Source organism: Rhinoderma darwinii (assembly GCF_050947455.1).
Source record: "Rhinoderma darwinii isolate aRhiDar2 chromosome 11 unlocalized genomic scaffold, aRhiDar2.hap1 SUPER_11_unloc_1, whole genome shotgun sequence".
In the NCBI taxonomy this organism is placed as follows: Eukaryota; Metazoa; Chordata; class Amphibia; order Anura; family Rhinodermatidae; genus Rhinoderma; species Rhinoderma darwinii.
Window position 1 is genome coordinate 412,745 of NW_027461840.1, and position 26,047 is coordinate 438,791.

A 26,047-nucleotide genomic window follows, 5' to 3' on the forward strand; every position below is an offset into this window, starting at 1 on the left:
ATAGGTGATGGTGTATACAGCAGATGTATCTCAGCTCTGCACTATTATATATAATGGAGGGGGGGCACTTGTTATAGGTGATGGTGTATACAGCAGATGTATCTCCGCTCTGCACTATTATATATAATGGAGGGGGGGCACTTGTTATAGGTGATGGTGTATACAGCAGATGTATCTCAGCTCTGCACTATTATATATAATGGAGGGGGGGGGGCACTTGTTATAGGTGATGGTGTATACAGCAGATGTATCTCAGCTCTGCACTATTATATATAATGGAGGGGGGGGCACTTGTTATAGGTGATGGTGTATACAGCAGATGTATCTCAGCTCTGCACTATTATATATAATGGAGGGGGGGCACTTGTTATAGGTGATGGTGTATACAGCAGATGTATCTCAGCTCTGCACTATTATATATAATGGAGGGGGGGCACTTGTTATAGGTGATGGTGTATACAGCAGATGTATCTCAGCTCTGCACTATTATATATAATGGAGGGGGGGGGCACTTGTTATAGGTGATGGTGTATACAGCAGATGTATCTCAGCTCTGCACTATTATATATAATGGAGGGGGGGCACTTGTTATAGGTGATGGTGTATACAGCAGATGTATCTCAGCTCTGCACTATTATATATAATGGAGGGGGGGCACTTGTTATAGGTGATGGTGTATACAGCAGATGTATCTCAGCTCTGCACTATTATATATAATGGAGGGGGGGGCACTTGTTATAGGTGATAGTGTATACAGCAGATGTATCTCAGCTCTGCACTATTATATATAATGGAGGGGGGGCACTTGTTATAGGTGATGGTGTATACAGCAGATGTATCTCAGCTCTGCACTATTATATATAATGGAGGGGGGGCACTTGTTATAGGTGATGGTGTATATAGCAGATGTATCTCCGCTCTGCACTATTATATATAATGGAGGGGGGGGGCACTTGTTATAGGTGATGGTGTATACAGCAGATGTATCTCAGCTCTGCACTATTATATATAATGGAGGGGGGCACTTGTTATAGGTGATGGTGTATACAGCAGATGTATCTCCGCTCTGCACTATTATATATAATGGAGGGGGGGGCACTTGTTATAGGTGATGGTGTATACAGCAGATGTATCTCAGCTCTGCACTATTATATATAATGGAGGGGGGCACTTGTTATAGGTGATGGTGTATACAGCATATGTATCTCAGCTCTGCACTATTATATATAATGGAGGGGGGGGCACTTGTTATAGGTGATGGTGTATACAGCAGATGTATCTCAGCTCTGCACTATTATATATAATGGAGGGGGGGGCACTTGTTATAGGTGATGGTGTATACAGCAGATGTATCTCAGCTCTGCACTATTATATATAATGGAGGGGGGGGCACTTGTTATAGGTGATGGTGTATACAGCAGATGTATCTCAGCTCTGCACTATTATATATAATGGAGGGGGGGCACTTGTTATAGGTGATGGTGTATACAGCAGATGTATCTCAGCTCTGCACTATTATATATAATGGAGGGGGGCACTTGTTATAGGTGATGGTGTATACAGCAGATGTATCTCAGCTCTGCACTATTATATATAATGGAGGGGGGGCACTTGTTATAGGTGATGGTGTATACAGCAGATGTATCTCAGCTCTGCACTATTATATATAATGGAGGGGGGGCACTTGTTATAGGTGATGGTGTATACAGCAGATGTATCTCAGCTCTGCACTATTATATATAATGGAGGGGGGGCACTTGTTATAGGTGATGGTGTATACAGCAGATGTATCTCAGCTCTGCACTATTATATATAATGGAGGGGGGCACTTGTTATAGGTGATGGTGTATACAGCAGATGTATCTCAGCTCTGCACTATTATATATAATGGAGGGGAGGGGGGGCACTTGTTATAGGTGATGGTGTATACAGCAGATGTATCTCCGCTCTGCACTATTATATATAATGGAGGGGGGGGCACTTGTTATAGGTGATGGTGTATACAGCAGATGTATCTCAGCTCTGCACTATTATATATAATGGAGGGGGGCACTTGTTATAGGTGATGGTGTATACAGCAGATGTATCTCCGCTCTGCACTATTATATATAATGGAGGGGGGGGCACTTCTTATAGGTGATGGTGTATACAGCAGATGTATCTCCGCTCTGCACTATTATATATAATGGAGGGGGGGGCACTTGTTATAGGTGATGGTGTATACAGCAGATGTATCTCCGCTCTGCACTATTATATATAATGGAGGGGGGGCACTTGTTATAGGTGATGGTGTATACAGCAGATGTATCTCAGCTCTGCACTATTATATATAATGGAGGGGGGCACTTGTTATAGGTGATGGTGTATACAGCAGATGTATCTCAGCTCTGCACTATTATATATAATGGAGGGGGGGGCACTTGTTATAGGTGATGGTGTATACAGCAGATGTATCTCAGCTCTGCACTATTATATATAATGGAGGGGGGGGCACTTGTTATAGGTGATGGTGTATACAGCAGATGTATCTCAGCTCTGCACTATTATATATAATGGAGGGGGGGCACTTGTTATAGGTGATGGTGTATACAGCAGATGTATCTCAGCTCTGCACTATTATATATAATGGAGGGGGGGGGCACTTGTTATAGGTGATGGTGTATACAGCAGATGTATCTCAGCTCTGCACTATTATATATAATGGAGGGGGGGCACTTGTTATAGGTGATGGTGTATACAGCAGATGTATCTCAGCTCTGCACTATTATATATAATGGAGGGGGGGCACTTGTTATAGGTGATGGTGTATATAGCAGATGTATCTCCGCTCTGCACTATTATATATAATGGAGGGGGGGGCACTTGTTATAGGTGATGGTGTATACAGCAGATGTATCTCAGCTCTGCACTATTATATATAATGGAGGGGGGGCACTTGTTATAGGTGATGGTGTATATAGCAGATGTATCTCAGCTCTGCACTATTATATATAATGGAGGGGGGGGGGCACTTGTTATAGGGGATGGTGTATACAGCAGATGTATCTCAGCTCTGCACTATTATATATAATGGAGGGGGGGCGCTTGTTATAGGTGATGGTGTATACAGCAGATGTATCTCAGCTCTGCACTATTATATATAATGGAGGGGGGGCACTTGTTATAGGTGATGGTGTATACAGCAGATGTATCTCAGCTCTGCACTATTATATATAATGGAGGGGGGCACTTGTTATAGGTGATGGTGTATACAGCAGATGTATCTCAGCTCTGCACTATTATATATAATGGAGGGGGGGGGCACTTGTTATAGGTGATGGTGTATACAGCAGATGTATCTCAGCTCTGCACTATTATATATAATGGAGGGGGGCACTTGTTATAGGTGATGGTGTATACAGCAGATGTATCTCCGCTCTGCACTATTATATATAATGGAGGGGGGGCGCTTGTTATAGGTGATGGTGTATACAGCAGATGTATCTCAGCTCTGCACTATTATATATAATGGAGGGGGGGCACTTGTTATAGGTGATGGTGTATACAGCAGATGTATCTCAGCTCTGCACTATTATATATAATGGAGGGGGGGCACTTGTTATAGGTGATGGTGTATACAGCAGATGTATCTCAGCTCTGCACTATTATATATAATGGAGGGGGGGGCACTTGTTATAGGTGATGGTGTATACAGCAGATGTATCTCAGCTCTGCACTATTATATATAATGGAGGGGGGGGGGCACTTGTTATAGGTGATGGTGTATACAGCAGATGTATCTCCGCTCTGCACTATTATATATAATGGAGGGGGGGCACTTGTTATAGGTGATGGTGTATACAGCAGATGTATCTCAGCTCTGCACTATTATATATAATGGAGGGGGGGCACTTGTTATAGGTGATGGTGTATACAGCAGATGTATCTCAGCTCTGCACTATTATATATAATGGAGGGGGGGCACTTGTTATAGGTGATGGTGTATACAGCAGATGTATCTCAGCTCTGCACTATTATATATAATGGAGGGGGGGCACTTGTTATAGGTGATGGTGTATACAGCAGATGTATCTCAGCTCTGCACTATTATATATAATGGAGGGGGGGGCACTTGTTATAGGTGATGGTGTATACAGCAGATGTATCTCAGCTCTGCGCTATTATATATAATGGAGGGGGGGCACTTGTTATAGGTGATGGTGTATACAGCAGATGTATCTCAGCTCTGCACTATTATATATAATGGAGGGGGGCACTTGTTATAGGTGATGGTGTATACAGCAGATGGATCTCAGCTCTGCACTATTATATATAATGGAGGGGGGGCACTTGTTATAGGTGATGGTGTATACAGCAGATGTATCTCAGCTCTACACTATTATATATAATGGAGGGGGGGGGCACTTGTTATAGGTGATGGTGTATACAGCAGATGTATCTCAGCTCTGCACTATTATATATAATGGAGGGGGGGCACTTGTTATAGGTGATGGTGTATACAGCAGATGTATCTCCGCTCTGCACTATTATATATAATGGAGGGGGGGCACTTGTTATAGGTGATGGTGTATACAGCAGATGTATCTCAGCTCTGCACTATTATATATAATGGAGGGGGGGGGGGCACTTGTTATAGGTGATGGTGTATACAGCATATGTATCTCAGCTCTGCACTATTATATATAATGGAGGGGGGCACTTGTTATAGGTGATGGTGTATACAGCAGATGTATCTCAGCTCTGCACTATTATATATAATGGAGGGGGGGACTTGTTATAGGTGATGGTGTATATAGCAGATGTATCTCAGCTCTGCACTATTATATATAATGGAGGGGGGGGCACTTGTTATAGGTGATGGTGTATACAGCAGATGTATCTCAGCTCTGCACTATTATATATAATGGAGGGGGGGCACTTGTTATAGGTGATGGTGTATACAGCAGATGTATCTCAGCTCTGCACTATTATATATAATGGAGGGGGGGGGCACTTGTTATAGGTGATGGTGTATACAGCAGATGTATCTCAGCTCTGCACTATTATATATAATGGAGGGGGGGGGGGCACTTGTTATAGGTGATGGTGTATACAGCATATGTATCTCAGCTCTGCACTATTATATATAATGGAGGGGGGCACTTGTTATAGGTGATGGTGTATACAGCAGATGTATCTCAGCTCTGCACTATTATATATAATGGAGGGGGGGCACTTGTTATAGGTGATGGTGTATACAGCAGATGTATCTCAGCTCTGCACTATTATATATAATGGAGGGGGGCACTTGTTATAGGTGATGGTGTATACAGCAGATGTATCTCAGCTCTGCACTATTATATATAATGGAGGGGGGCACTTGTTATAGGTGATGGTGTATACAGCATATGTATCTCAGCTCTGCACTATTATATATAATGGAGGGGGCACTTGTTATAGGTGATGGTGTATACAGCAGATGTATCTCAGCTCTGCACTATTATATATAATGGAGGGGGGGCACTTGTTATAGGTGATGGTGTATACAGCAGATGTATCTCAGCTCTGCACTATTATATATAATGGAGGGGGGGCACTTGTTATAGGTGATGGTGTATACAGCAGATGTATCTCAGCTCTGCACTATTATATATAATGGAGGGGGGGGCACTTGTTATAGGTGATGGTGTATACTGCAGATGTATCTCAGCTCTGCACTATTATATATAATGGAGGGGGGGGCACTTGTTATAGGTGATGGTGTATACAGCAGATGTATCTCAGCTCTGCACTATTATATATAATGGAGGGGGGGCACTTGTTATAGGTGATGGTGTATACAGCAGATGTATCTCAGCTCTGCACTATTATATATAATGGAGGGGGGGCACTTGTTATAGGTGATGGTGTATACTGCAGATGTATCTCAGCTCTGCACTATTATATATAATGGAGGGGGGGGCACTTGTTATAGGTGATGGTGTATACAGCAGATGTATCTCAGCTCTGCACTATTATATATAATGGAGGGGGGGCACTTGTTATAGGTGATGGTGTATACAGCAGATGTATCTCAGCTCTGCACTATTATATATAATGGAGGGGGGGGCACTTGTTATAGGTGATGGTGTATACAGCAGATGTATCTCAGCTCTGCACTATTATATATAATGGAGGGGGGGGCACTTGTTATAGGTGATGGTGTATACAGCAGATGTATCTCAGCTCTGCACTATTATATATAATGGAGGGGGGGCACTTGTTATAGGTGATGGTGTATACAGCAGATGTATCTCAGCTCTGCACTATTATATATAATGGAGGGGGGGCACTTGTTATAGGTGATGGTGTATACAGCAGATGTATCTCAGCTCTGCACTATTATATATAATGGAGGGGGGCACTTGTTATAGGTGATGGTGTATATAGCAGATGTATCTCAGCTCTGCACTATTATATATAATGGAGGGGGGGGCACTTGTTATAGGTGATGGTGTATACAGCAGATGTATCTCAGCTCTGCAATATTATATATAATGGAGGGGGGGGCACTTGTTATAGGTGATGGTGTATACAGCAGATGTATCTCAGCTCTGCACTATTATATATAATGGAGGGGGGGGGGCACTTGTTATAGGGGATGGTGTATACAGCAGATGTATCTCAGCTCTGCACTATTATATATAATGGAGGGGGGGGCACTTGTTATAGGTGATGGTGTATACAGCAGATGTATCTCAGCTCTGCACTATTATATATAATGGAGGGGGGGCACTTGTTATAGGTGATGGTGTATACAGCAGATGTATCTCAGCTCTGCACTATTATATATAATGGAGGGGGGGGGCACTTGTTATAGGTGATGGTGTATACAGCAGATGTATCTCAGCTCTGCACTATTATATATAATGGAGGGGGGGGGCACTTGTTATAGGTGATGGTGTATACAGCAGATGTATCTCCGCTCTGCACTATTATATATAATGGAGGGGGGGGGCACTTGTTATAGGTGATGGTGTATACAGCAGATGTATCTCAGCTCTGCACTATTATATATAATGGAGGGGGGGGCACTTGTTATAGGTGATGGTGTATACAGCATATGTATCTCAGCTCTGCACTATTATATATAATGGAGGGGGGCACTTGTTATAGGTGATGGTGTATACAGCAGATGTATCTCAGCTCTGCACTATTATATATAATGGAGGGGGGGGCACTTGTTATAGGTGATGGTGTATACAGCAGATGTATCTCAGCTCTGCACTATTATATATAATGGAGGGGGGGCACTTGTTATAGGTGATGGTGTATACAGCAGATGTATCTCCGCTCTGCACTATTATATATAATGGAGGGGGGGCACTTGTTATAGGTGATGGTGTATACAGCAGATGTATCTCAGCTCTGCACTATTATATATAATGGAGGGGGGGGGGCACTTGTTATAGGTGATGGTGTATACAGCAGATGTATCTCAGCTCTGCACTATTATATATAATGGAGGGGGGGGGCACTTGTTATAGGTGATGGTGTATACAGCAGATGTATCTCAGCTCTGCACTATTATATATAATGGAGGGGGGGCACTTGTTATAGGTGATGGTGTATACAGCAGATGTATCTCAGCTCTGCACTATTATATATAATGGAGGGGGGGCACTTGTTATAGGTGATGGTGTATACAGCAGATGTATCTCAGCTCTGCACTATTATATATAATGGAGGGGGGGGGCACTTGTTATAGGTGATGGTGTATACAGCAGATGTATCTCAGCTCTGCACTATTATATATAATGGAGGGGGGGCACTTGTTATAGGTGATGGTGTATACAGCAGATGTATCTCAGCTCTGCACTATTATATATAATGGAGGGGGGGCACTTGTTATAGGTGATGGTGTATACAGCAGATGTATCTCAGCTCTGCACTATTATATATAATGGAGGGGGGGGCACTTGTTATAGGTGATAGTGTATACAGCAGATGTATCTCAGCTCTGCACTATTATATATAATGGAGGGGGGGCACTTGTTATAGGTGATGGTGTATACAGCAGATGTATCTCAGCTCTGCACTATTATATATAATGGAGGGGGGGCACTTGTTATAGGTGATGGTGTATATAGCAGATGTATCTCCGCTCTGCACTATTATATATAATGGAGGGGGGGGGCACTTGTTATAGGTGATGGTGTATACAGCAGATGTATCTCCGCTCTGCACTATTATATATAATGGAGGGGGGGGCACTTGTTATAGGTGATGGTGTATACAGCAGATGTATCTCAGCTCTGCACTATTATATATAATGGAGGGGGGCACTTGTTATAGGTGATGGTGTATACAGCATATGTATCTCAGCTCTGCACTATTATATATAATGGAGGGGGGGGCACTTGTTATAGGTGATGGTGTATACAGCAGATGTATCTCAGCTCTGCACTATTATATATAATGGAGGGGGGGGCACTTGTTATAGGTGATGGTGTATACAGCAGATGTATCTCAGCTCTGCACTATTATATATAATGGAGGGGGGGGGCACTTGTTATAGGTGATGGTGTATACAGCAGATGTATCTCAGCTCTGCACTATTATATATAATGGAGGGGGGGCACTTGTTATAGGTGATGGTGTATACAGCAGATGTATCTCAGCTCTGCACTATTATATATAATGGAGGGGGGCACTTGTTATAGGTGATGGTGTATACAGCAGATGTATCTCAGCTCTGCACTATTATATATAATGGAGGGGGGGCACTTGTTATAGGTGATGGTGTATACAGCAGATGTATCTCAGCTCTGCACTATTATATATAATGGAGGGGGGGCACTTGTTATAGGTGATGGTGTATACAGCAGATGTATCTCAGCTCTGCACTATTATATATAATGGAGGGGGGGCACTTGTTATAGGTGATGGTGTATACAGCAGATGTATCTCAGCTCTGCACTATTATATATAATGGAGGGGGGCACTTGTTATAGGTGATGGTGTATACAGCAGATGTATCTCAGCTCTGCACTATTATATATAATGGAGGGGAGGGGGGGCACTTGTTATAGGTGATGGTGTATACAGCAGATGTATCTCCGCTCTGCACTATTATATATAATGGAGGGGGGGGCACTTGTTATAGGTGATGGTGTATACAGCAGATGTATCTCAGCTCTGCACTATTATATATAATGGAGGGGGGCACTTGTTATAGGTGATGGTGTATACAGCAGATGTATCTCAGCTCTGCACTATTATATATAATGGAGGGGGGGCACTTGTTATAGGTGATGGTGTATACAGCAGATGTATCTCCGCTCTGCACTATTATATATAATGGAGGGGGGGGCACTTCTTATAGGTGATGGTGTATACAGCAGATGTATCTCCGCTCTGCACTATTATATATAATGGAGGGGGGGGCACTTGTTATAGGTGATGGTGTATACAGCAGATGTATCTCCGCTCTGCACTATTATATATAATGGAGGGGGGGCACTTGTTATAGGTGATGGTGTATACAGCAGATGTATCTCAGCTCTGCACTATTATATATAATGGAGGGGGGGCACTTGTTATAGGTGATGGTGTATACAGCAGATGTATCTCAGCTCTGCACTATTATATATAATGGAGGGGGGGGCACTTGTTATAGGTGATGGTGTATACAGCAGATGTATCTCAGCTCTGCACTATTATATATAATGGAGGGGGGGGCACTTGTTATAGGTGATGGTGTATACAGCAGATGTATCTCAGCTCTGCACTATTATATATAATGGAGGGGGGGCACTTGTTATAGGTGATGGTGTATACAGCAGATGTATCTCAGCTCTGCACTATTATATATAATGGAGGGGGGGGGCACTTGTTATAGGTGATGGTGTATACAGCAGATGTATCTCAGCTCTGCACTATTATATATAATGGAGGGGGGGCACTTGTTATAGGTGATGGTGTATACAGCAGATGTATCTCAGCTCTGCACTATTATATATAATGGAGGGGGGGCACTTGTTATAGGTGATGGTGTATATAGCAGATGTATCTCCGCTCTGCACTATTATATATAATGGAGGGGGGGGCACTTGTTATAGGTGATGGTGTATACAGCAGATGTATCTCAGCTCTGCACTATTATATATAATGGAGGGGGGGCACTTGTTATAGGTGATGGTGTATATAGCAGATGTATCTCAGCTCTGCACTATTATATATAATGGAGGGGGGGGGGGCACTTGTTATAGGGGATGGTGTATACAGCAGATGTATCTCAGCTCTGCACTATTATATATAATGGAGGGGGGGCGCTTGTTATAGGTGATGGTGTATACAGCAGATGTATCTCAGCTCTGCACTATTATATATAATGGAGGGGGGGCACTTGTTATAGGTGATGGTGTATACAGCAGATGTATCTCAGCTCTGCACTATTATATATAATGGAGGGGGGCACTTGTTATAGGTGATGGTGTATACAGCAGATGTATCTCAGCTCTGCACTATTATATATAATGGAGGGGGGGGGCACTTGTTATAGGTGATGGTGTATACAGCAGATGTATCTCAGCTCTGCACTATTATATATAATGGAGGGGGGCACTTGTTATAGGTGATGGTGTATACAGCAGATGTATCTCCGCTCTGCACTATTATATATAATGGAGGGGGGGCGCTTGTTATAGGTGATGGTGTATACAGCAGATGTATCTCAGCTCTGCACTATTATATATAATGGAGGGGGGGCACTTGTTATAGGTGATGGTGTATACAGCAGATGTATCTCAGCTCTGCACTATTATATATAATGGAGGGGGGGCACTTGTTATAGGTGATGGTGTATACAGCAGATGTATCTCAGCTCTGCACTATTATATATAATGGAGGGGGGGGCACTTGTTATAGGTGATGGTGTATACAGCAGATGTATCTCAGCTCTGCACTATTATATATAATGGAGGGGGGGGGGCACTTGTTATAGGTGATGGTGTATACAGCAGATGTATCTCCGCTCTGCACTATTATATATAATGGAGGGGGGGCACTTGTTATAGGTGATGGTGTATACAGCAGATGTATCTCAGCTCTGCACTATTATATATAATGGAGGGGGGGCACTTGTTATAGGTGATGGTGTATACAGCAGATGTATCTCAGCTCTGCACTATTATATATAATGGAGGGGGGGCACTTGTTATAGGTGATGGTGTATACAGCAGATGTATCTCAGCTCTGCACTATTATATATAATGGAGGGGGGGCACTTGTTATAGGTGATGGTGTATACAGCAGATGTATCTCAGCTCTGCACTATTATATATAATGGAGGGGGGGGCACTTGTTATAGGTGATGGTGTATACAGCAGATGTATCTCAGCTCTGCGCTATTATATATAATGGAGGGGGGCACTTGTTATAGGTGATGGTGTATACAGCAGATGTATCTCAGCTCTGCACTATTATATATAATGGAGGGGGGCACTTGTTATAGGTGATGGTGTATACAGCAGATGGATCTCAGCTCTGCACTATTATATATTTATATATAATGGAGGGGAGGGCACTTGTTATAGGTGATGGTGTATACAGCAGATGTATCTCCGCTCTGCACTATTATATATAATGGAGGGGGGGCACTTGTTATAGGTGATGGTGTATACAGCAGATGTATCTCAGCTCTGCACTATTATATATAATGGAGGGGGGGCACTTGTTATAGGTGATGGTGTATACAGCAGATGTATCTCAGCTCTGCACTATTATATATAATGGAGGGGGGGCACTTGTTATAGGTGATGGTGTATACAGCAGATGTATCTCAGCTCTGCACTATTATATATAATGGAGGGGGGGCACTTGTTATAGGTGATGGTGTATACAGCAGATGTATCTCCGCTCTGCACTATTATATATAATGGAGGGGGGGGCACTTGTTATAGGTGATGGTGTATACAGCAGATGTATCTCAGCTCTGCACTATTATATATAATGGAGGGGGGCACTTGTTATAGGTGATGGTGTATACAGCAGATGTATCTCAGCTCTGCACTATTATATATAATGGAGGGGGGGCACTTGTTATAGGTGATGGTGTATACAGCAGATGTATCTCCGCTCTGCACTATTATATATAATGGAGGGGGGGCACTTGTTATAGGTGATGGTGTATACAGCAGATGTATCTCAGCTCTGCACTATTATATATAATGGAGGGGGGGGGGGGCACTTGTTATAGGTGATGGTGTATACAGCAGATGTATCTCCGCTCTGCACTATTATATATAATGGAGGGGGGGGCACTTGTTATAGGTGATGGTGTATACAGCAGATGTATCTCAGCTCTGCACTATTATATATAATGGAGGGGGGGCACTTGTTATAGGTGATGGTGTATACAGCAGATGTATCTCAGCTCTGCACTATTATATATAATGGAGGGGGGGCACTTGTTATAGGTGATGGTGTATACAGCAGATGTATCTCAGCTCTGCACTATTATATATAATGGAGGGGGGGCACTTGTTATAGGTGATGGTGTATACAGCAGATGTATCTCAGCTCTGCACTATTATATATAATGGAGGGGGGGGCACTTGTTATAGGTGATGGTGTATACAGCAGATGTATCTCAGCTCTGCACTATTATATATAATGGAGGGGGGGGCACTTGTTATAGGTGATGGTGTATACAGCAGATGTATCTCAGCTCTGCACTATTATATATAATGGAGGGGGGGGGCACTTGTTATAGGTGATGGTGTATACAGCAGATGTATCTCAGCTGTGCACTATTATATATAATGGAGGGGGGCACTTGTTATAGGTGATGGTGTATACAGCAGATGTATCTCAGCTCTGCACTATTATATATAATGGAGGGGGGCACTTGTTATAGGTGATGGTGTATACAGCAGATGTATCTCCGCTCTGCACTATTATATATAATGGAGGGGGGCACTTGTTATAGGTGATGGTGTATACAGCAGATGTATCTCAGCTCTGCACTATTATATATAATGGAGGGGGGGGCACTTGTTATAGGTGATGGTGTATACAGCAGATGTATCTCAGCTCTGCACTATTATATATAATGGAGGGGGGGGCACTTGTTATAGGTGATGGTGTATACAGCAGATGTATCTCAGCTCTGCACTATTATATATAATGGAGGGGGGGCACTTGTTATAGGTGATGGTGTATACAGCAGATGTATCTCAGCTCTGCACTATTATATATAATGGAGGGGGGGCACTTGTTATAGGTGATGGTGTATACAGCAGATGTATCTCAGCTCTGCACTATTATATATAATGGAGGGGGGGGCACTTGTTATAGGTGATGGTGTATACAGCAGATGTATCTCAGCTCTGCACTATTATATATAATGGAGGGGGGGGCACTTGTTATAGGTGATGGTGTATACAGCAGATGTATCTCAGCTCTGCACTATTATATATAATGGAGGGGGGGGGGGCACTTGTTATAGGTGATGGTGTATACAGCAGATGTATCTCAGCTCTGCACTATTATATATAATGGAGGGGGGGGCACTTGTTATAGGTGATGGTGTATACAGCAGATGTATCTCAGCTCTGCACTATTATATATAATGGAGGGGGGGCACTTGTTATAGGTGATGGTGTATACAGCAGATGTATCTCAGCTCTGCACTATTATATATAATGGAGGGGGGCACTTGTTATAGGTGATGGTGTATACAGCAGATGTATCTCAGCTCTGCACTATTATATATAATGGAGGGGGGGGCACTTGTTATAGGTGATGGTGTATACAGCAGATGTATCTCAGCTCTGCACTATTATATATAATGGAGGGGGGCACTTGTTATAGGTGATGGTGTATACAGCAGATGTATCTCAGCTCTGCACTATTATATATAATGGAGGGGGGCACTTGTTATAGGTGATGGTGTATACAGCAGATGTATCTCAGCTCTGCACTATTATATATAATGGAGGGGGGGCACTTGTTATAGGTGATGGTGTATACAGCAGATGTATCTCCGCTCTGCACTATTATATATAATGGAGGGGGGGCACTTGTTATAGGTGATGGTGTATACAGCAGATGTATCTCAGCTCTGCACTATTATATATAATGGAGGGGGCACTTGTTATAGGTGATGGTGTATACAGCAGATGTATCTCAGCTCTGCACTATTATATATAATGGAGGGGGGGCACTTGTTATAGGTGATGGTGTATACAGCAGATGTATCTCCGCTCTGCACTATTATATATAATGGAGGGGGGGCACTTGTTATAGGTGATGGTGTATACAGCAGATGTATCTCAGCTCTGCACTATTATATATAATGGAGGGGGCACTTGTTATAGGTGATGGTGTATACAGCAGATGTATCTCCGCTCTGCACTATTATATATAATGGAGGGGGGGCACTTGTTATAGGTGATGGTGTATACAGCAGATGTATCTCAGCTCTGCACTATTATATATAATGGAGGGGGCACTTGTTATAGGTGATGGTGTATACAGCAGATGTATCTCAGCTCTGCACTATTATATATAATGGAGGGGGGGCACTTGTTATAGGTGATGGTGTATACAGCAGATGTATCTCAGCTCTGCACTATTATATATAATGGAGGGGAGGGGGGGCACTTGTTATAGGTGATGGTGTATACAGCAGATGTATCTCAGCTCTGCACTATTATATATAATGGAGGGGGGGCACTTGTTATAGGTGATGGTGTATACAGCAGATGTATCTCAGCTCTGCACTATTATATATAATGGAGGGGGGCACTTGTTATAGGTGATGGTGTATACAGCAGATGTATCTCAGCTCTGCACTATTATATATAATGGAGGGGAGGGGGGGCACTTGTTATAGGTGATGGTGTATACAGCAGATGTATCTCAGCTCTGCACTATTATATATAATGGAGGGGGGGGGCACTTGTTATAGGTGATGGTGTATACAGCAGATGTATCTCAGCTCTGCACTATTATATATAATGGAGGGGGGCACTTGTTATAGGTGATGGTGTATACAGCAGATGTATCTCAGCTCTGCACTATTATATATAATGGAGGGGGGGGGCACTTGTTATAGGTGATGGTGTATACAGCAGATGTATCTCCGCTCTGCACTATTATATATAATGGAGGGGGGGCACTTGTTATAGGTGATGGTGTATACAGCAGATGTATCTCAGCTCTGCACTATTATATATAATGGAGGGGGGCACTTGTTATAGGTGATGGTGTATACAGCAGATGTATCTCAGCTCTGCACTATTATATATAATGGAGGGGGGGCACTTGTTATAGGTGATGGTGTATACAGCAGATGTATCTCAGCTCTGCACTATTATATATAATGGAGGGGGGGCACTTGTTATAGGTGATGGTGTATACAGCAGATGTATCTCAGCTCTGCACTATTATATATAATGGAGGGGGGGCACTTGTTATAGGTGATGGTGTATACAGCAGATGTATCTCAGCTCTGCACTATTATATATAATGGAGGGGGGGCACTTGTTATAGGTGATAGTGTATACAGCAGATGTATCTCAGCTCTGCACTATTATATATAATGGAGGGGGGGCACTTGTTATAGGTGATGGTGTATACAGCAGATGTATCTCAGCTCTGCACTATTATATATAATGGAGGGGGGGCACTTGTTATAGGTGATGGTGTATACAGCAGATGTATCTCAGCTCTGCACTATTATATATAATGGAGGGGGGGCACTTGTTATAGGTGATGGTGTATACAGCAGATGTATCTCAGCTCTGCACTATTATATATAATGGCGGGGGGGGCACTTGTTATAGGTGATGGTGTATATAGCAGATGTATCTCAGCTCTGCACTATTATATATAATGGAGGGGGGCACTTGTTATAGGTGATGGTGTATACAGCAGATGTATCTCCGCTCTGCACTATTATATATAATGGAGGGGGGGCACTTGTTATAGGTGATGGTGTATACAGCAGATGTATCTCAGCTCTGCACTATTATATATAATGGAGGGGGGGGGCACTTGTTATAGGTGATGGTGTATACAGCAGATGTATCTCAGCTCTGCACTATTATATATAATGGAGGGGGGGCACTTGTTATAGGTGATGGTGTATACAGCAGATGTATCTCAGCTCTGCACTATTATATATAATGGAGGGGGGGCACTTGTTATAGGTGATGGTGTATACAGCAGATGTATCTCATCTCTGCACTATTATATATAATGGAGGGGGGGCACTTGTTATAGGTGATGGTGTATACAGCAGATGTATCTCAGCTCTGCACTATTATATATAATGGAGGGGGGGCACTTGTTATAGGTGATGGTGTATACAGCAGATGTATCTCAGCTCTGCACTATTATATATAATGGAGGGGGGCACTTGTTATAGGTGATAGTGTATACAGCAGATGTATCTCCGCTCTGCACTATTATATATAATGGAGGGGGGGCACTTGTTATAGGTGATGGTGTATACAGCAGATGTATCTCAGCTCTGCACTATTATATATAATGGAGGGGGGGCACTTGTTATAGGTGATGGTGTATACAGCAGATGTATCTCCGCTCTGCACTATTATATATAATGGAGGGGAGGGGGGGCACTTGTTATAGGTGATGGTGTATACAGCAGATGTATCTCATCTCTGCACTATTATATATAATGGAGGGGGGGCACTTGTTATAGGTGATGGTGTATACAGCAGATGTATCTCAGCTCTGCACTATTATATATAATGGCGGGGGGGGCACTTGTTATAGGTGATGGTGTATACAGCAGATGTATCTCAGCTCTGCACTATTATATATAATGGAGGGGGGGCACTTGTTATAGGTGATGGTGTATACAGCAGATGTATCTCATCTCTGCACTATTATATATAATGGAGGGGGGGCACTTGTTATAGGTGATGGTGTATACAGCAGATGTATCTCCGCTCTGCACTATTATATATAATGGAGGGGGGGCACTTGTTATAGGTGATGGTGTATACAGCAGATGTATCTCAGCTCTGCACTATTATATATAATGGAGGGGGGGCACTTGTTATAGGTGATGGTGTATACAGCAGATGTATCTCCGCTCTGCACTATTATATATAATGGAGGGGAGGGGGGGCACTTGTTATAGGTGATGGTGTATACAGCAGATGTATCTCATCTCTGCACTATTATATATAATGGAGGGGGGGCACTTGTTATAGGTGATGGTGTATACAGCAGATGTATCTCCGCTCTGCACTATTATATATAATGGAGGGGAGGGCACTTGTTATAGGTGATGGTGTATACAGCAGATGTATCTCCGCTCTGCACTATTATATATAATGGAGGGGGGGCACTTGTTATAGGTGATGGTGTATACAGCAGATGTATCTCAGCTCTGCACTATTATATATAATGGAGGGGGGGCACTTGTTATAGGTGATGGTGTATACAGCAGATGTATCTCAGCTCTGCACTATTATATATAATGGAGGGGGGGCACTTGTTATAGGTGATGGTGTATACAGCAGATGTATCTCAGCTCTGCACTATTATATATAATGGAGGGGGGCACTTGTTATAGGTGATGGTGTATACAGCAGATGTATCTCCGCTCTGCACTATTATATATAATGGAGGGGGGGGCACTTGTTATAGGTGATGGTGTATACAGCAGATGTATCTCAGCTCTGCACTATTATATATAATGGAGGGGGGCACTTGTTATAGGTGATGGTGTATACAGCAGATGTATCTCAGCTCTGCACTATTATATATAATGGAGGGGGGGCACTTGTTATAGGTGATGGTGTATACAGCAGATGTATCTCCGCTCTGCACTATTATATATAATGGAGGGGGGCACTTGTTATAGGTGATGGTGTATACAGCAGATGTATCTCAGCTCTGCACTATTATATATAATGGAGGGGGGCACTTGTTATAGGTGATGGTGTATACAGCAGATGTATCTCCGCTCTGCACTATTATATATAATGGAGGGGGGGGCACTTGTTATAGGTGATGGTGTATACAGCAGATGTATCTCAGCTCTGCACTATTATATATAATGGAGGGGGGGCACTTGTTATAGGTGATGGTGTATACAGCAGATGTATCTCAGCTCTGCACTATTATATATAATGGAGGGGGGGCACTTGTTATAGGTGATGGTGTATACAGCAGATGTATCTCAGCTCTGCACTATTATATATAATGGAGGGGGGGCACTTGTTATAGGTGATAGTGTATACAGCAGATGTATCTCAGCTCTGCACTATTATATATAATGGAGGGGGGCACTTGTTATAGGTGATGGTGTATACAGCAGATGTATCTCAGCTCTGCACTATTATATATAATGGAGGGGGGGGCACTTGTTATAGGTGATGGTGTATACAGCAGATGTATCTCAGCTCTGCACTATTATATATAATGGAGGGGGGCACTTGTTATAGGTGATGGTGTATACAGCAGATGTATCTCAGCTCTGCACTATTATATATAATGGAGGGGGGGCACTTGTTATAGGTGATGGTGTATACAGCAGATGTATCTCAGCTCTGCACTATTATATATAATGGAGGGGGGGCACTTGTTATAGGTGATGGTGTATACAGCAGATGTATCTCCGCTCTGCACTATTATATATAATGGAGGGGGGGGCACTTGTTATAGGTGATGGTGTATACAGCAGATGTATCTCAGCTCTGCACTATTATATATAATGGAGGGGGGGGGGGCACTTGTTATAGGTGATGGTGTATACAGCAGATGTATCTCAGCTCTGCACTATTATATATAATGGAGGGGGGGGCACTTGTTATAGGTGATAGTGTATACAGCAGATGTATCTCAGCTCTGCACTATTATATATAATGGAGGGGGGGGGCACTTGTTATAGGTGATGGTGTATACAGCAGATGTATCTCCGCTCTGCACTATTATATATAATGGAGGGGAGGGGGGGCACTTGTTATAGGTGATGGTGTATACAGCAGATGTATCTCAGCTCTGCACTATTATATATAATGGAGGGGGGCACTTGTTATAGGTGATGGTGTATACAGCAGATGTATCTCAGCTCTGCACTATTATATATAATGGAGGGGGGGCACTTGTTATAGGTGATGGTGTATACAGCAGATGTATCTCCGCTCTGCACTATTATATATAATGGAGGGGGGGCACTTGTTATAGGTGATGGTGTATACAGCAGATGTATCTCAGCTCTGCACTATTATATATAATGGAGGGGGCACTTGTTATAGGTGATGGTGTATACAGCAGATGTATCTCAGCTCTGCACTATTATATATAATGGAGGGGGGGCACTTGTTATAGGTGATGGTGTATACAGCAGATGTATCTCCGCTCTGCACTATTATATATAATGGAGGGGGGGCACTTGTTATAGGTGATGGTGTATACAGCAGATGTATCTCAGCTCTGCACTATTATATATAATGGAGGGGGCACTTGTTATAGGTGATGGTGTATACAGCAGATGTATCTCCGCTCTGCACTATTATATATAATGGAGGGGGGGCACTTGTTATAGGTGATGGTGTATACAGCAGATGTATCTCAGCTCTGCACTATTATATATAATGGAGGGGGCACTTGTTATAGGTGATGGTGTATACAGCAGATGTATCTCAGCTCTGCACTATTATATATAATGGAGGGGGGGCACTTGTTATAGGTGATGGTGTATACAGCAGATGTATCTCAGCTCTGCACTATTATATATAATGGAGGGGAGGGGGGGCACTTGTTATAGGTGATGGTGTATACAGCAGATGTATCTCAGCTCTGCACTATTATATATAATGGAGGGGGGGCACTTGTTATAGGTGATGGTGTATACAGCAGATGTATCTCAGCTCTGCACTATTATATATAATGGAGGGGGGCACTTGTTATAGGTGATGGTGTATACAGCAGATGTATCTCAGCTCTGCACTATTATATATAATGGAGGGGAGGGGGGGCACTTGTTATAGGTGATGGTGTATACAGCAGATGTATCTCAGCTCTGCACTATTATATATAATGGAGGGGGGGGGCACTTGTTATAGGTGATGGTGTATACAGCAGATGTATCTCAGCTCTGCACTATTATATATAATGGAGGGGGCACTTGTTATAGGTGATGGTGTATACAGCAGATGTATCTCAGCTCTGCACTATTATATATAATGGAGGGGGGGGGCACTTGTTATAGGTGATGGTGTATACAGCAGATGTATCTCCGCTCTGCACTATTATATATAATGGAGGGGGGGCACTTGTTATAGGTGATGGTGTATACAGCAGATGTATCTCAGCTCTGCACTATTATATATAATGGAGGGGGGCACTTGTTATAGGTGATGGTGTATACAGCAGATGTATCTCAGCTCTGCACTATTATATATAATGGAGGGGGGGCACTTGTTATAGGTGATGGTGTATACAGCAGATGTATCTCAGCTCTGCACTATTATATATAATGGAGGGGGGGCACTTGTTATAGGTGATGGTGTATACAGCAGATGTATCTCAGCTCTGCACTATTATATATAATGGAGGGGGGCACTTGTTATAGGTGATGGTGTATACAGCAGATGTATCTCAGCTCTGCACTATTATATATAATGGAGGGGGGGCACTTGTTATAGGTGATAGTGTATACAGCAGATGTATCTCAGCTCTGCACTATTATATATAATGGAGGGGGGGCACTTGTTATAGGTGATGGTGTATACAGCAGATGTATCTCAGCTCTGCACTATTATATATAATGGAGGGGGGGGGGCACTTGTTATAGGTGATGGTGTATACAGCAGATGTATCTCAGCTCTGCACTATTATATATAATGGAGGGGGGGCACTTGTTATAGGTGATGGTGTATACAGCAGATGTATCTCAGCTCTGCACTATTATATATAATGGAGGGGGGGCACTTGTTATAGGTGATGGTGTATACAGCAGATGTATCTCAGCTCTGCACTATTATATATAATGGAGGGGGGGCACTTGTTATAGGTGATGGTGTATACAGCAGATGTATCTCAGCTCTGCACTATTATATATAATGGAGGGGAGGGGGGGCACTTGTTATAGGTGATGGTGTATACAGCAGATGTATCTCCGCTCTGCACTATTATATATAATGGAGGGGGGGCACTTGTTATAGGTGATGGTGTATACAGCAGATGTATCTCAGCTCTGCACTATTATATATAATGGAGGGGGGCACTTGTTATAGGGGATATCAGGTGGGGGATGTCCTGCGCTTCATTCGTTCTTTTCTCTAGAGGGCGCCATCTGTATGACTTTTGTTCTTCACTTTTGCAGGTGATTGTTCAGTTCCAGCATAGCGCTGTTCCGGATGAGTGGGGTTCCCCTCCAGATGGTCAGGCGAGGCCTCGAGTAGTAAAGAGGGGCATAGACGACCATGACGACGTACCAGACGGTTAGTTTCTATATTCTTGTTAGAAGATTGAACCTGCCTTCACCTCTGGGTGCAGCACCCTCCCGCAGAGGAGGAGGAAGGAAGACGCTGAGGTCTCCGGGGGGGTCCCAGTATTACCCCACCCTGGAGTGCAGTAGCGGGATGTGGGTGACCATGTGTCCTCATAGGTGTCTTGTCATTGACCTCCTCAGGGGAGCGCTGTAGGTGGGGGCAGTGTTTGGTTTGGAGGGATTTCATCTTGATGCTATTTGTAGACCCCATGTCTGTCTCCTGTCTGCAGGGGAGGTGCCGCAGGCCGATCATCTGGTGTTCATGGTTCATGGTATTGGCCCGGTGTGTGACCTTCGATTTCGGAGCATCGTTGAATGCGGTGAGTGCCATGTGACTTGTCTTTACTGCAGCATCGGAGTCCTGACCTAATCCTGCTTACACAGCTGAGGGGGAGGTGAGTCTAGGACACACGGCCAAAGATGGCTGTGATCGCCGCGCTGGCTGTATCACAAGTAATGGAAGTCAATGAACGACATGACCATTGCAAGAAATCCAACTTGAAGCATTTCTTGCGACTTTTGGGTCATCCTGTGGGTCGCAACGCAGCGATCTCCACAATTACTTGCAATGCAGGCAGCGCGACACAGCGATAACACGGCGATCATTGGCCGTGCGACCCCCTGTGTAGACAAAGTGAGATCTCACTTTCCTGTCCTGTATTCAGGCTCAGAGCGGTTGCTGATACTTTGTAACCAGGCCAGCAGGACTAGATCCAGCCTCCAGAAGTAAATCATGAATGCTCCCATTCACTGACAGCAAGCAAAGATCTTAAATGCTGAGAAATGGAAACAGAAAGTATATTAGAAATTTGCATAACTTTTTTCTTTATAGAATAATTAAAGGGGTATTCCAACAATAAACCATATAATGTTTGTAGGATATGCCACAAGTAAGTGATGGGTGCGGCCCTCACCCCTGGCACCCCCACGATCCCTAAAGCGACGAGACGTCTATAGTTTGTCTGCTCCCTGATACTCTGACCGAGGACTGTACCGAGGACTGCAGCACAGCCAAGTGAATGCGGTATCTTCCCAGCGGCAGGTCGGATGAAATACCACGTGGCTGCTGGGCTCCCTGTTCCAGGTGTCGGACGTCCCCCGATCAGAGTCATGGCACATCCTAGTGATAATGTTGGAGTACCCCTTTAGGGTTAATTTTCATAAAAATAGGAGTAGTAAAGGAATGCAGCAAAGTCCTCTGAGGTCATGCCGTATATTCATAATGTCTTCTGTTCTCTCCTCCGGTCAGTGGATGACTTTAGGGCCGTGTCTCTGAAATTGCTGCAGTCCCACTTTAAGAAGTCTCTGGACGAGGGTAAAGTGCGGCGCGTGGAGTTCCTGCCTGTCCATTGGCACAGTGCCCTCCATGGAGACGCTACCGGGGTGGACAGGTCTGTGTGCTCTCCTTCTTACAAGTTCAGACACTGGTGTATAATTCTGCTAATACAACGCCCTGGCCTGAAAATCTAGAGCTTATCCTGTTAACCGCTTCCCAACATCCGCCGTATATATATCGGGCAGGGGTTCCTGCAAACTGCATTACAGTTACATCACGGTGTTACTGAGCCCGCACCATCACCACCGGGTGCCAGCTGTGAGTTACAGCTGACACCCTGCTGTAACGACTAGGGCCGGAGCTAGCCTCCCATCCGGCCGATTAACCCCTCATGCTGCATTCAATAGAGATCGCAGCATCTGAGGGGTTTTTAGCCACCGGCACCCCAGCAACGTGATCGCTGGCCTATTACTGGCCTCCCCATCTGCCATTTACGGTAGCCTTCTATGCCCCCCTTACATGTACCCCCACATTATTATACCACCTGCCCCTGATGTACTCTGCCCGGCTTACATGTACCCCCACATTATACCACCTGACTATGCCCCTGATGTACTCTGCCCGGCTTACATGTACCCCCACATTATTATACCTGACTATGCTCCTGATGTACTCTGCCCGGCTTACATGTACCCCCACATTATTATACCACCTGACTATACCCCTGATGTACTCTGCCCGGCTTACATGTACCCCCACATTATTATACCTGACTGTGCTCCTGATGTACTCTGCCCGGCTTACATGTACCCCCACATTATTATACCTGACTATGCCCCTGATGTACTCTGCCCGGCTTACATGTACCCCCACATTATTATACCTGACTGTGCTCCTGATGTACTCTGCCCGGCTTACATGTACCCCCACATTATTATACCACCTGACTATGCCCCTGATGTACTCTGCCCGGCTTACATGTACCCCCACATTATTATACCACCTGACTGTGCCCCTGATGTACTCTGCCCGCCTTACATGTACCCCCACATTATTATACCACCTGACTATGCCCCTGATGTACTCTGCCTGGCTTACATGTACCCCCACATTATTATACCACCTGACTATGCCCCTGATGTACTCTGCCCGGCTTACATGTACCCCCACATTATTATACCACCTGACTATACCCCTGATGTACTCTGCGCGGCTTACATGTACCCCCACATTATTATACCACCTGACTATACCCCTGATGTACTCTGCCCGGCTTACATGTACCCCCACATTATTATACCACCTGACTGTGCCCCTGATGTACTCTGCCCGGCTTACATGTACCCCCACATTATTATACCACCTGACTATGCCCCTGATGTACTCTGCCCGGCTTACATGTACCCCCACATTATTATACCACCTGACTATGCCCCTGATGTACTCTGCCCGGCTTACATGTACCCCCACATTATTATACCACCTGACTGTGCCCCTGATGTACTCTGCCCGGCTTACATGTACCCCCACATTATTATACCACCTGACTATGCCCCTGATGTACTCTGCCCGGCTTACATGTACCCCCACATTATTATACCACCTGACTGTGCCCCTGATGTACTCTGCCCGGCTTACATGTACCCCCACATTATACCACCTGACTATGCCCCTGATGTACTCTGCCCGGCTTACATGTACCCCCACATTATTATACCTGACTATGCCCCTGATGTACTCTGCCCGGCTTACATGTACCCCCACATTATTATACCACCTGACTATACCCCTGATGTACTCTGCGCGGCTTACATGTACCCCCACATTATTATACCTGACTGTGCTCCTGATGTACTCTGCCCGGCTTACATGTACCCCCACATTATTATACCACCTGACTATACCCCTGATGTACTCTGCCCGGCTTACATGTACCCCCACATTATTATACCACCTGCCCCTGATGTACTCTGCCCGGCTTACATGTACCCCCACATTATTATACCACCTGACTATGCCCCTGATGTACTCTGCCCAGCTTACATGTACCCCCACATTATTATACCACCTGACTATGCCCCTGATGTACTCTGCCCTGCTTACATGTATCCCCACATTATTATACCACCTGACTGTGCCCCTGATGTACTCTGCCCTGCTTACATGTACCCCCACATTATTATACCACCTGACTATGCCCCTGATGTACTCTGCCCTGCTTACATGTACCCCCACATTATTATACCACCTGACTGTGCCCCTGATGTACTCTGCCCGGCTTACATGTACCCCCACATTATTATACCACCTGCCCCTGATGTACTCTGCCCGGCTTACATGTACCCCCACATTATTATACCACCTGACTATGCCCCTGATGTACTCTGCCCGGCTTACATGTACCCCCACATTATTATACCACCTGACTATGCCCCTGATGTACTCTGCCCTGCTTACATGTACCCCCACATTATTATACCTGACTATGCCCCTGATGTACTCTGCCCGGCTTACATGTACCCCCACATTATTATACCACATGACTGTGCCCCTGATGTACTCTGCCTGGCTTACATGTACCCCCACATTATTATACCACCTGACTATGCCCCTGATGTACTCTGCCCGGCTTACATGTACCCCCACATTACCAGTAACATACAATTAGAACTACTACCAAGCAAAATCTGCGCTCCAAAACCCAATATGCGCTACTTCCGTTCTGAGCCCTACAGCGGCCCAAACAGCAGTTTACTTGCACATATATGGCATCGCCATACCCGGGAGAGCCCTTTTAGCAACAGTTTTTGGGGTGTCTCCCCAGTGGCATAAGCTGGGCAACACATACTTGCCACTGAAATGTCACACCTGGTGAAAAATTGTAATTTTTCATTTGCACCATCCGCAGCGCATTCATTTATGGAAAAAACCTGTGGGGTGAAAATGCTCACTACACCCCTTAATAAATGCCTTGAGGGGGGTGTTTCCAAAATGGGGGTCACTTCTCAGGGGTTTCTTGTATTATTTCACATCCGAGCCTCTGCAATTGTGAACCAATACTTTTGTAAATCACCAAATTAGGCCTCAACTTTGCATGATGCTCTCACTCCTGAGCCCTGTCATATGTCCAGGCAAAAGGTTAGGGCCCCATGTAGGGTGATTCTAAAACCGGGAAATAGTGTAATAATTAGAGAGGTCTTTTCATGGTGGCACAAACCGGGCACCACATATTGGAATATCTATGGAAAAATCCCATTTTCACTCTGCAACAT

The 26,047-nt window shown here is 44.2% G+C and overlaps 1 protein-coding gene across 2 annotated transcripts in view; it reads left to right on the forward strand.

Moving 5' to 3' along the window:
- Nucleotides 1–26,047, forward strand: part of SEC23IP (SEC23 interacting protein) — an 88,347-nt gene that overhangs the window by 36,189 nt on the left and 26,111 nt on the right. For both annotated transcript variants that reach the window (XM_075847737.1, XM_075847736.1), the window contains exons 6-8: nucleotides 21,332–21,449; nucleotides 21,730–21,819; nucleotides 22,749–22,890. In XM_075847737.1, the coding sequence (XP_075703852.1) occupies nucleotides 21,332–21,449; nucleotides 21,730–21,819; nucleotides 22,749–22,890 (350 nt within the window). The remainder of the gene's footprint in view (nucleotides 1–21,331; nucleotides 21,450–21,729; nucleotides 21,820–22,748; nucleotides 22,891–26,047) is intronic.